This window comes from Colossoma macropomum, unplaced genomic scaffold (assembly GCF_904425465.1).
Source record: "Colossoma macropomum unplaced genomic scaffold, Colossoma_macropomum, whole genome shotgun sequence".
NCBI classification, from domain to species: Eukaryota; Metazoa; Chordata; class Actinopteri; order Characiformes; family Serrasalmidae; genus Colossoma; species Colossoma macropomum.
The window spans coordinates 31,884,403-31,897,961 of NW_023494798.1; the positions used below are offsets into that span (position 1 = coordinate 31,884,403).

Consider the following 13,559-nt stretch of genomic DNA (forward strand, 5'->3'; position numbering starts at 1 on the left):
AAAAGGTCGGATATGGGCCCTTTAATGTAAACTCGCTGGTGCTCTACGGTTACTATGGTAACTGGAATGACTTCTCAACAGTGTGGCAGTTTATTAATAATCATGTTAGTTTTCTAATACAATGTCCACATGTAGTACTTTCAGTCAGAAAGCGCCTAAAAGAAGACTTTTAAAAGTATTAGTAGTGGAAATATTAGCACACATTCTTAAAAAGGAGGGTCAGTTTCCAAAAAAACCGTTCTTTAGTAAGTGGAATGGTTCTATTTAGAACCATGAGTTATATATAGAACCATCTGCATGTTCAATGGTTCTTCAGATTGATGGAGAACGTGTTGCATATGGTTCTATAAAGAAGCTTTTTGAAATTTGTTCTATGTAGCATCAAAAAAGTTCTGCAATATCATGCTTGGAACAATAGAAGAACCCTTCCTGGTACTACACAGAATCATTTTCGAAAAGGTTCTATTCAGAACCATATATAACATCAGTCTGAAGAAACATTTCGCCATGTAAAGAGCCATTCAAGCATAAAATGGTTCTACCCAGAACTCACGGTTCTTAATAGAACCTTTACTAAAGAACCCTCGAAGAAACATCTTTTTGTGTGAGTAGCTGTGAGCTTCCCTGCGTTCGATGGTTGTTATGGTGACGAGACGAACGTCCTAAGCGTCCAATCAGCGTTCTGAGTGTGAGTGTGAGCTGGCGCTAGCCAATCTCAGCACAGGAGGGCGGGGCTTGTCGGAATACAGGCGGAGAAAAACTAGCCAGCGCTTCCATCCAGCGTGCCCGGGCTCTGGAAGAAGAGCCGGAGAAGCGACGGGACTCCGGGAGTCGGGATGGCGGATCTCGTCGTCTCTCTGCTCGTGCTCGCGGGTATAGTTCTCGCGTGCGAGGTCGCGAGGCGGGCAAGCGCGAGGCTGCTGTCGCGCGGCGTTTACGGCGCGTGCGCGGCCGAGCTCATCTCCACGCTGCAGCTGTGCGCGTGCACGCACGAGCTCAAGCTGCTGGGCGACGCCGGGGTCTCGCAGCGGCCGCCGCTCCTCGCGCTCGCGCTCACGTACGGCACGTCGGTGGTGCACGCGCTCACGTCCTGCGGCGCGACCTGCAACCCGTCAGGCGCGTGCGAGCGCTTCCTCCGCGAGCGCGGCGGTGGGCTGAGCGCGGGCGCGCGCGTGGCGGCTCTGACGGCACGCGTGGCGTGCCAGTTCGCGGCGGCCGTCGCGGCTCGCGCCGCCGTGCGCCACATGTGGGCGCGCGGGTTATCGGATCTGCACGCGCGGCACCGAGCGTCCGCCTTCCGGTGCTCGAGTCCCATCGGGCACGCGCCCCTGCTTGAGGCCGCGGCCGTGGAAATGGCGTGCGCCTTCGTCGTGCACGCCGCCGGCTCGTGCACGCGCAGCCTGCAGGAGAAGTACAGAGTGCACGCGGTGGCGGCCGTGATCACCTCGGCGGTCTATGCAGGTTCGTGGTTGGTTTCGTCACAAATCGGGGCCCCTACGTAGGGAGCGAAAGTGAAGGGAGAGTAGATGTGCTGGGGCTGCGTCCCAAATCACATACCTCTACTAAAGCTGTACTAAACTCATCTGTGATTGGTCTGGATGCTTACAGCTAGAGGTGGGCGGTATGGCAAAGTGTAATATCGCGATACTATCAAATGCTGTCGAAATGCGATCAAAACTATTGATCCAATTACTTGTCACACACTGTACTGCACTAAATCCACTAAATCCAATTACAGGACTAATTATGCTCTCTTTTTAATCAGATGTGCAGTGGGGAAGGGTTTTTAAGGACTGACGAGATCCACAATGTCCACAAAAGTATATTGTGGCATACCGTGATTTATCACAATAATGATAAATATTGTCATATTTTCCAGCTCTACTTACAACACACAGTGTTTCAGAACCTTTTTGCACAGTGCTTTCAGGCCAGCATTGCGATTATGATTAACAAACAATACAGTAGTGTGCAAAAGTTTGAACACTCGCATTTAAATGACACGTTTTGTAGATTTTCTAAGTGTAAATAAGTTAACACGTCCTCTACAGAGAACACACTTAAATATGACATGTTTATGATCATTTTAGTGGTCAATTTCTAATTATTTGCTTTTTTGAGTTTAACAAGTAAGAAAAAATAAAGCAAAAAAAAATAATAATAAAATGTGTGCCATAACTTTGGTACATGCCTCATTTTATGTTTTGTTTTTACCCCAGTATGTTAAATTCAGCCAATAAACAGTGATGCATTAAATGCATTAACACGTGCAGAAGTGAAGAGTCGACTTATTTACACTTGAGTTACTCAAAACAAAACATGTAATTTAACTGGGAGTGTTCAAACTTTTAAGGAAATGAAATTATTATTAGGTCCATATTATTTTATTGTTATTATATAATATTATGCTAAAGGTATTGCAGCATTAAAGAAATGCTATAGTTTCTTACTGATAGTTATTACAGCAATATAGAAACGCTATAGCTTCTTACTGATACAGTTATTACAGCGTTATAAAAATGCAATAGTTTCTTACTGATACAGTTATTGCAGCATTATAGAAATGCTATAGTTTCTTACTGATACAGTTATTTCAGCATTATAGAAATGCTATAGTTTCTTACTGATACAGTTATTACAGCATTATAGAAATGCTATAGTTTCTTACTGATACAGTTATTGCAGCATTATAGAAATGCAATAGTTTCTTACTGATACAGTTATTACAGCATTATAGAAATGCTATAGTTTCTTACTGATAGTTATTACAGCATTATAGAAATACTATAGTTTCTTACTGATACTGTTATTAAAAGCATTATAGAAATGCTATAGTTTCTTACTGATACAGTTATTACAGCATTATTGAAATGCTATAGTTTCTTACTGATAGTTATTACAGTATTATAGAAATTCTATAGTTTCTTACTACAGTTCTTTTTTGTTCAGCCCTAATTTATGCTATAGCAATCAAACTCTTACAGTCAAGTAACTGTATTACTCATCATGATACTCAGATACTGTAGTCTTGGTAGAGGAGAGAATGTGTCTGGTGTTTCCTACTTCATGCTGTTTAATCCCAGAGCCGGATGATCCACTGCTTTGCTCTCTTGGTTCCGTAGACAGAACGTTGGCAGTCGTCTCTGAAACCTTCTGTTTCTCATTATTTCAATCAGACTTGTGTTTCTGTTTAGGGGGAAGCACAACAGGGGCAGTATTCAACCCAGCGCTGGCGTTTTCAACACAGTTTCCCTGCACCGGCGGCACGTTTGCGGAGTACAGCTTGGTGTACTGGATGGGGCCACTACTCGGTGAGATACTTACCCAGACTGCTAGTGTTTATCTGTAATGTACACAGTTCACCCGCCTTTAGCCCAAATGCAGTTAATCAACCATCCAAAATATGCTTCTTTTGTTTTGCACTGGATCTAAGAGGCTAATGTAGCTAAAGTAACAAATGTTTATGCATGCCAGTTAGCATCAGAGTCAAAATGCTTGAAGTCAACTCTGTCAAGTCTGTTTTTTCATCGTAATTGGCTTGAGGTACATGCAGAAGCATGTTTAATGCAGGTTACATTCTGGTGCTTAAGCACCATTAAGGTAAATGCTGCATTGTTTAAGGTGGAAGTCCAATAGAAAGCTTGCTAACACAGTGCCCTGTGAAAAGAGGAAGGAGATAATATCCAGCTGCTCTAAAAACTTGGTTCAGTTTCAATGAAATAAGTTTAAAACAGTTCCATTCCAAATAATTGTGACTACAGTTATGATTTTCTCAGTACATCCCATTCTGTGAAAGGTGAGGCTGATTGTAAGATGTGTTGAAACCTTCGTCAGCTGTTGTAATTTGTTAAGTTACCTGAAAATGACTTGATATAATTTACAAATTTTGATCACGTAATCGGTAGCCACTCAAAAATTGGACAAACTATGTTTAAAATGGTTTAACCTAATGTGTAGAAACCCCTTGTGTGCCCAGCTAAGGGACCGTCTTGATAACAGCTGAGTGGAGTCAAGGGGTCGAATCTATTGATTCCAGTGGCAGAGGAGTCGAGTGGGAGTCGCCTCGAAAAACGTACAGTCATGCATCACTAATCCTCTCCTTACTAGCCCTTCCTCCACTTCTGTAACGTAGGTGTGGCACATATCCGGGCGATGAGTGGAAGCGGGCAAGGGCATGTTAAAGAGTATTGGAACGAGGCCTTTGAGAATTTGCTCTTGTTACATGATGCAGTGAAGCAGAAGCTGTTTATTCAGGGTTGTGTCCTGTTTCTCTCTTCTTTACAGGCATGGCAGCCTCAGTCCTGCTGTTTGATAAAGTCATTCCGGCTCTTTCTGTGAAGAGCACGGCCGACACCATCGAGCAGAAGAAGGAGAAGTAAATGAAACTGGAGGCCTGTAAAAGAAACCCTGAAGTTCTTCAGTGAAGAAGTCTTATATACTGGTTACTGTTGCACATTTTATAAGCACCGAAAGGTCATTTCAGTGTTATTTTGTCCCAACGCTGTCAGTGTGATTTAACCCCTTAGACTCTGGTCTGTATCTGGATCCTCACTGCGACTCCTCTTGCATAGAACCTAAAAACCTGCACATTAGTTTCATAATAGTTATCCATTAATTTTGGAAGCTCACGTCTCCTAGAGAGAGAAGAAAAAAATTACTTGACAAAATTCTGACACTATAATAAGTTGAATATAAAGAAAGTAAGTAATTATTTGGTGATAATAAGTCAAAGAACCATTTTGAGATGCTTGAGTCAAAATTTTGACATACGGCTGCCAGAAACTGAAGAATAAATCATGGGCGAAAATATATATTTCAGAATAGTGGCTCTGTACTTCGACTTATTATCACCAAATATTTACTTACTTTCTTGAAATTCAAAAAGCTCATTATTTAATTATTAATTTATTAAAGTATGTCGAATTTTGTCTTTATTTTTCATTATTAGTTCCCTGATGAACTTTAAGGCTGATGCATTTTGTCTGATAGAACTTTTCTACCAAATATCGCTGTTATTTGAATTGGCTACATGAAAGCCAGCGCTGCTGCACATTTAACTGAGACTGGCAACCTCACATGAACACCCCACGCAAACCAGCTGACAGCATTTCAAAAGAGCTGAGCACAAAGCAGACCAGGACACAGTGGAGGTTCTTGAGCAAAACAGAGCGAAACACCTCGAAGGGTGAACTCCAAAACCTCACAAAAGCACAAAGAGAACAAAAGTATTGTCGTGTTTCGCGTGACGTCCCACTGTATAGTCGCTGCCATTTGGAGGACCGAATCAGGGTGACTGCACTGTCGCGATGCCTTCAATTAGCTGTGCTTTGTGAATGATTCACCTGTAAGACGCGACAGAAGCCGAGAGACGAGAGACACACAGACCTTTAATTCAGTGTTTTCACTCCAGGCTTGGAGCCGCTGCACTGTATAGTTTAGTGTCTCTCTCTGCTGTTCACACCTCGTTCAGCTCAAGAAGGGATTAATTAGCTAATAATATCAGGTATTTTAACCAGGAAACCACAGTTCTGCAGTGCAGGGGTTTCAGGACTGGAGCTGAACTCTGAACTAACTGAACTAGCAAACTTACAGAATCACGTCTGTCGAAACACGACGTCGTTTTCCGACCCACGACATTCAGTCTGATATTTAACGTTTATGTTTCTCCATTCAAACCTCATTTAAATCAGAAACAGAGAGTAAAGTTATACCGGCTGTCTGCAGCTCCGTTAGGGGGCGACTGTTCATCTCTCGGCTATTAACATCAGCTAAAGTTATCTAAAGGCCAGCATTGATCTCATCTGTTAATTAGCTGATGTCGTTACCCTCCTATGATGACGGAGTGTTTTCTCCTCTTTATGCAGCACCATTGGATCCTTTACCCACCCTGGCGTGAAGAGCTGGTGGGCTTCTGTGCTTTTAAGTGCTTTGAGAGACTCCAGAATAGAGAGAGGGGCTGAGTATGAGATAAATATAAACGTCAGGAAAACAAATTTGGTAACTTTTCTGCCAGTTTAAGTGGGAACCAGGAGTTCAGGGGGAAACTGTATAAGGATCTCAGCCTATTTTAGGAAACTTTTTTCTGTTCCAGAGTAAGAGGAGTAAATTTAGCCGTGTTTCACCTCTAGTTACATTCGTGCGGAGCAGCAAATCCAGAAATTCGGTCCCCAATAAGGCAGCCACAGCAGAAAAATCACGTGACTGAAACACTAGGATACTCCACAAAAAGCAAAGCAAACCTCAGAGACACTATACAGCACACAGGAGGCCTCCAGACTGCACGAAGTTCCCAACTTCCTAGGGCTTATAAAGCCAGCAAGACAAGACACAGGTGACCCACGTGAGTTAATGAATCCAGGGGTGGGTTTAAACTAAGCCACGCCTAGGAAGGTCTAGAGGTACTGATGCTTTGGCGCCATCTGTTGTTTAGGTGAGGTGTGACACCTGCAAGCTTTATTTCAAAAACAGCTGGTGTTTTTTTATGTAGTGCTGCATTAGTGTTATAGAAACGTACACTTACATCAGCGTAACATCGTGCTGTCAGGTGAATGTTCAGGGGTGCTTGCTTGCAGCCTGTATGTATGTATGTATGTATGGTGGGGGGGGACCCAAACATCAACTTTGGAACATTGTTGTTTAACAGAGGGTCCGAGAGGGACCATTTTCGTTCCAATGCTGTTCATGTTTCCTACAGAGAAAAACAGCTTATAGTTACACAGCTCATAGTAGTTACAGTATGATAAGTCTTAAGGGGTTAAACAGGGCTGGTTCAAAGCTCTCGCTTAAGGTTTTTTAACTTAACCAAACAGTTTTATAGGAGGATGTGAAAGAATAATCAAAGTACACTATATTCAGCAGCATTCATCTGCTGATCGGCTGCTACTTACATACAGTGTGGAGTGTTACCGGTGACTGTAATGTTACTTAAGGCAGACAGTACACAAAAGCTGGACATTACTGGCACAAATACTCTTTTAAATACTCTTTGAAGCCTAAACTGGAACTTCTGCTCAGTTATATTTAACCTAACCCTTAGAAGTCAAACATATTACTGTCATTTTGCTACACTATTTAGATGTAATTATGTAATTACATATTAATGTAATGAAGTACATTTACGTTTGTTTTACATTCTGTATCGGCAGGTTCGAATCTTAACTACTGACTTGTTCTATTTGTTTCGACGTCAAGAAACAACAAAAACACTGAGTGTGTTTACATGCACCTAATAATCTGATAACTGCAGAAAGTCAGATTTTGTCAGTAATCCAATCAACATGTTTACATGCACTTGAGTAATCAGATAATGGGGAAACTCCGGGTCTATGTGAGTCAGACAGTAATCAGATTTCTGCTTTGAAACTGGCCAGTAAACTCACAGAAGAAGACGAGACGTAAATGTAATGTAAAACTCAAACTTCATGCCATGGTTTAAAAAAAAAAACAAACATGGCGCCACTTTACCTGAAAAATGAACATACATCATCTAGAAGAAGAAGAATATTTAAATCCCTCATTTTATCAATAATGTAGTTGGTTCTTTCACTCCAAAAGTGTTTTGCTGCGTCTCGCGGTGACGCTGCTCGCTTATTTCCAGTACCACCGTCTGTTGCACTCATGCGCTGACTAAGAAATCCGAAAGAAATCAGAGTAAGAGTTTACATGCACTGAGAAATCTGATGACTGAGCTAAAATCCAGCCTCTTTATCGGATTTCTAGATTGGAGTATGGTGTTTACATGACCACTTGAATAATTGGATAACTGCAGAAATTGGATTATTGAGTGCATGTAAACGCATTTAATGTGAAGACTGTGTGCACAACAGCACATTTGATCAAATTCAAATCATCATAAAAACATCTGGTGACTGTGTTTCAACAGACTCTCAGTAACATGTCAGATACATGAGGGTTAAGGTTAGGATTAGGTTTTAGGTTGAGGTTAAGGTTAGGATTAGGATTAGGATTAGGTTTTGGGTTGAGGTTAAGGTTAGGATTAGGATTAGGGCCAGGGTTAAGGTTAGGTTTTGCGTAATGTAAGTAACTTATTAACAGTTCATCTACTTAATGTAAGTAATGTATCCGCAGAACATCTACAAGATTTTTACTTCAGTGTATTCAGACGCTTCACTGCTGCTACTTCACTGATATGTTGTTGATGTGTTACTGATAATCTGTTGAGTTTATTAATCATCTACAGAGGACCACTCCAAATAAACTGTTACCAAAAATCTCCCCCTCAGCTTACAAACACAAATATGATATGGACTGAAAGTTTAGAATCTGAGCTTTGCACACAATTTCTTCAGTGACTTCAATGAGCATCAAGTCAGAAATACTTATTACAAAAGTAAAGCGTGCCTTTGTCATCAGTGATAACTGTGACTTCTAAGGGTTAACATTTACAGTATGTCAGTAAAAACCTGATAATTTCTGGAATGTGATCTAAACAATGCAGTGCAACATTCCTGGAAAAAGAAGCAGCATGTGAAGGCTGTGCATGAACTGTAATGTAAATAACAGTGACTGTTAGCTTTAAGCACAGTGTTAATAGACTAGGTGCCTTTGGACTGAGAGAGAGAGAGAGAGAGAGAGAGACAGAAAATGTGTCTCAGGAAACAAAGCCTAGAGTCCAATCTGTGCCATGGATGAGACAAAGCACACATCAGCAGTGCATTTCTAAACCAGGACAGTGTTGATAAATGTATACGAACAGCACATTCCTTGTACCTCTGGCATTCAGATACACTGAAAGGAGTGATGCATTTAATTGACCTGATTCAAATATGTACATTATATCCGCATCAATACAATACGACATCAACAGTGTTTTGTCTTTCAGTTTATTTTTTGGCAATGGTTGTGCTGATACTGTATATTTTATTCATGTGGATGTGCATGATGTACATTTGAATCAAGTAAATTCAATGCACTGCTTTTTCCAGTGTGTCAGACCAAGTTGGTAAAACCTGTATTATTCTTAGTATACAGTTTTATGCAAATGTTTGATCACCCCCAGTCAAGTGACATGTTTTGTTGATTTTCTAAGTCAAAGTAAGGTAACATGTTCTGTAGAGGGAACTCAAATAGAGCATTTTTGCCAATTTTAGTGCATAAATTCTACTTATTTGCTTAAATCTAACATAAAAAATATTCAGTGTGCCATAACTTTTGCACAGGCCACATTTTTTGTTTTATTTTTCTCCATTATGTTAAATTTAGCAGATAAACAGTAGTTGTGTATGAAAATGTGCAGCAGCGTGTTCCGCAGAGGACGTTTTCACTTATTTTCACTTAGAAAATCAACAAAATGTTATTTGACCAGGGGTGCCCACATTTTTGCACATGGCTGGATCTCTAATTATATTGTACCTTGCAATAAAGGAATAAATACAATATACAGTTTGTTGTGCCAGTTTCTTTTACTGCAAGTAATTATGTCAGTGCTAACTGATGCTTTGCTTCACTTGTTGGTGAGGAAACCAAATAAAAAAAACATAACACAGCTATGTTTGTGAATTGAATTCAGAACCATTTGCACACAGAGGACCCATCCGTGCAGTGAAACACCCACATACATGCACACTAGTGAACACACACACTAGGGGGCAGTGAGCACACCTGCCCGGAGCGGTGGGCAGCCCTATCCACAGCACCTGGGGAGTAGTTGGGGGTTAGGTGCCTTGCTCAAGGGCACTTTAGTCACGTACTGTTGGCCGAGGGGATCGAACTGACAACCTTCCGGTCACAAGGCTGGTTCCCTAACCTCCAGCCCATGACTGCCCCCAAAACTGCCTCAAAAAATTGTGCAAACCTGTGGAATGTTGACCTTTAACCTGCTGAGAGCTAACAGATGTGCTTGAGCGCTGAAACGGCTTTAAATAGCTTATGACTTTTTGAGGTCTTCCTAACTCGAAGCTGCCAAGCTGGGAGGGTGAAGGCGCGTGAGTCTCCACCACGTCTTAAACGTCACTGAACAGCTCAACATTCTTGGAGGAGACTAAAGGCTGATTCTGTTCCATCAGATAGTGCTGAGTGATTGCGGGAGAGGGAGGTCTATCATAACCACCCAAAGAAAGAGAGAGAGGACAGTTATTATCGCTAACTCCCACTTACAGATGACTGCGGCATCACCATGGATCAAACTTAGGATCTCCTGACAATAGGGTCAGTTAGGGTTAGGGTCAGTAGGGTCATAGCCAGCCAGTTTATCACATACACCTACCATATAGGTGCACTTTGTTACATTCGCGGACTGTATCGCATCTGTTTCTACGCAATTTATCAGCTGTTCTCTGCCACATTCGTCACCATCACAGAGTGCTTTTTTAAGAGTGTAGATTTAACACAGCACTCTTTTTAGCATGCGCTGTAATCAGCTCCTCAGTGAAGGCCTTAAGAACTGACAGCAGTTTAGAGAGACTTATCACATGACATGATTTACTAAGAATGTGATTAAGGAAATTATGCTAATGAGATCATTTAGGGGGCTATATATATATATATATATATATATATATATATATATATAACAGTGTACCCCCCAAGGATACCTAATCTCAATAGTGTCATCAAACACATGGATATCAGTGTGAAGATATGCAGTCTCTTTGAAATCAGTCTCTTTCTATACGTAACACAACAGTATCCAAAGCTTAGTCGTACTGATCACTTCTGGTTTCCCTCCTGTGTCTTCAATCCCTGCTGTAATCTGTAATTAGATGTAATCCTTTCACAGGAACAGAAATATCACAGACTCAATCAGTCCCTCTCTCCCTCTTTCTCTCTGTTGTCTATGCAGTAGGAACACAGTTGGTTTCAGTTATAATCCTGGCAAAAAGTCAGACAGCATCATCTACCACCCAAGCAGATTGGAGAACCGCAACTATTTCAGCATCTGCGGTCAGTGCATACTCACCAGCACGCAGAGCCAGCACAGTCATCAGACTAAATTTACTATCAGTAAATTTAAAGTGGCAGAGAATTTAAGGAGGCAGTGGAATTCATTTAACAGTGGCTTTAAGGGAGCAGTGGTTTTAAGGTAGCAGTGTATTTAAGGTAGCTATGAATTTAAGGTATCAACAAATTTAAGGCATCGGTAAATTTAAGGTGGCAGTGGATTTAAGTTACCAGTAAATTTAAGGTGGCAGAGAATTTAAAGAGGCAGTAGATTTAAGTTATCAGTAAATTTTAGGTGGCAGAGAATTTAAGGAGGTAGTAGATTTAAGGTAACAGTGGCTTTAAGGGAGCAGTGGTTTGAAGGTAGCAGCGTATTTAGGGTAGTGAGGAATTTAAGGTATCAGTAAATTTAAGGTGGCAGTGGATTTAAGGTATCAGTAAATTTAAGGTGGCAGTGGATTTAAGGTATCAGTAAATTTAAGGTGCCAGGGCTTTCTCATGCCAACTAAAAGCTCGTTCAGAAGATTTGGATTAAGGCTTTAGAGCCTTTAGACTTGTATGGAAACAAATAAGTCACCAGCAAATGTGGTTTAATATTTTTTACTTAATAAATGTAAAAGTATCGATTAAGATTAAGATTTTAAAAATTCAGTCTACTCATCTACAAATGAAAATGTAAACTTTGTTTGAAGCCTCTACCTTTTATGAATAATTTTGATGAAGGAAAATTTACTTCAAATATTGCAAATTACCCCATAGGTGGGGTTAAATGCAAAGGGGTCTGGAAAATCAATGCAAACACAATTTATTCAATGCAATTTTATGCTTTTTTAGCCAGACCAGCTTTCGATCCAAAACACAGAAAAATATATATATGATTAGTGAGATTAGAGAGGGTGTGGCAGGTTTATTTTAGTAAATGGTAGTAAATATCACCATGATAACACTGAGAAATATTTTAATTACATGACATCTGTAGTACATTTCTGATTAATCTGTGGAATTAAATTAATCCCACTTTTTGCAGTTTCTCAGGGATCAGGCAGTGTACTCATAACTATTTCATCTACGTAAAAACTTTTTCGAACAGATTTTAGAGGCAGTGGATTTAAGTCACCAGCAAATCTTAGACGTCTGGTTCCTATCACCACCACTGTGAACAATTCTGACTGAGTAACTTTCTCTAGAGCGGAGCGTTTCACACCAAACCTCTCTGAATGACTCTGTTTACATCTTAACCATTTAATTACACAGGAATTTTTTAAAAAATGATGTACTTACAAACACGGAACACAATAAAACTACTAGAGCGCTGTCTATCAATTACATTAATAATTGCCAATTTGATGATTAATTAATCACATTTTTTCTTAAAAAAGGCCAAACAATAAACAGAGCTAACTGAACAATAACATACCATGCAGAAGCTTTTATAGATTCTAAAATACCTAAAAATGATAATGAAAAACTGAATTTTTAAATAAAAAAATATATGAACATTACAAAACGTCCATATATGGAAACTAAGCTGTAGAAACGACCCCCCCCCGCCGTTAGACCTCACACACCTACAGAAAGTAAACTGTGAATTCATCACCTTACCCATGTGCAATATAATCAATACTTCATGCGCAATATTCCATGTGTAGTACGTGCAAAATATGCTTATAGTGTAGACTTTTTGCTCTTTTAGTTTTGTTCAGATTGTTAATTTTTGTGAAAAATATATTTTTTTTCTTTAGGATAAGTAACAAAACGTAACTTTGTTAAGTAATTAAGGTTAATCCCTTGATTGTTTATTCTCTTCCTGATACTTCTTTTATCGAGTGCCATAATATCCTTTTGCTGCTGTAGCACACACACATTTACGTAAGTATATATGTACAGACATACATATATACACATTATATATATATATACACACACATATATACATTATATATATATATATATATATATATAAACACATATATACATTATATATATATATATATATATATATATATAAATAAAGAAAATAGTAACGTTACAGGAAAAAAAAATCTACTTTACTTTTAAAGTAAGTCAATGGAACCAGACTTTTTACTGTCATTTTGAGCCATTTCTTTTGGTTCATTAATCATTCAATTTTGACACATTGTAGACAGCAACAGGTATTATGTCAAAAACTGAAAAATTTGAATATATATATATATATATATGTGTGCATATATATATATATATATATATATATACACATACATACACACACATACATACATACATACACACACACACCAATTATAATTTATATTCTTCAAGATTCATTTTAATCAATTATTAGTTTAATTTAGTAAACAGGTTTCGTCAAGTAATCATGACCGACCCTAAAAACCACCTGAGGAACACTGGACTCACTGAAAACCTCCAAAGTTAAAGGATTTTTACATAAGAAAAAGAAATGGAAAAAGAAGAAAACTGAGCACTCAAAAATAACAAAGTACTCCAGGCTGAGAAAGGCTTACCTCAAGTGCACCACACAGAGCAGGCAAATACAAAAAATGCCTTTATAATAAACTTGGAACATCAAAGCATAAAAGGAAAAAAACAAAACACTGACAGGTTGTGACTGCACTGGGTCTTCCTCAGAGCAGGACATCAGAAGATATCAACAGAAAAAT

At 39.5% G+C, this 13,559-nt stretch overlaps 1 protein-coding gene across 1 annotated transcript; it reads left to right on the forward strand.

The window, feature by feature from the left end:
• The first annotated feature begins 821 nt into the window (after positions 1-821).
• Positions 822-5,412, forward strand: aqp11 (aquaporin 11). Its single transcript, XM_036585153.1, has 3 exons — positions 822-1,461; positions 3,195-3,311; positions 4,285-5,412. The coding sequence occupies exons 1-3, from the start codon at positions 837-839 to the stop codon at positions 4,377-4,379; spliced, it is 837 nt and encodes a 278-aa protein (XP_036441046.1). The 5' UTR covers positions 822-836; the 3' UTR covers positions 4,380-5,412.
• The last annotated feature ends 8,147 nt before the right edge of the window (positions 5,413-13,559 follow it).

Excerpts from the sequence above, each read along its gene's own strand:
- aqp11 (XM_036585153.1), top strand. The coding sequence starts at position 837 with ATGGCGGATCTCGTCGTCTCTCTGCTCGTGCTCGCGGGTATAGTTCTC. Across the intron at positions 1,462-3,194 it reads CACCTCGGCGGTCTATGCAG|GGGGAAGCACAACAGGGGCA; the intron begins GTTCGTGGTTGG and ends GTTTCTGTTTAG. Across the intron at positions 3,312-4,284 it reads CTGGATGGGGCCACTACTCG|GCATGGCAGCCTCAGTCCTG; the intron begins GTGAGATACTTA and ends TCTTCTTTACAG.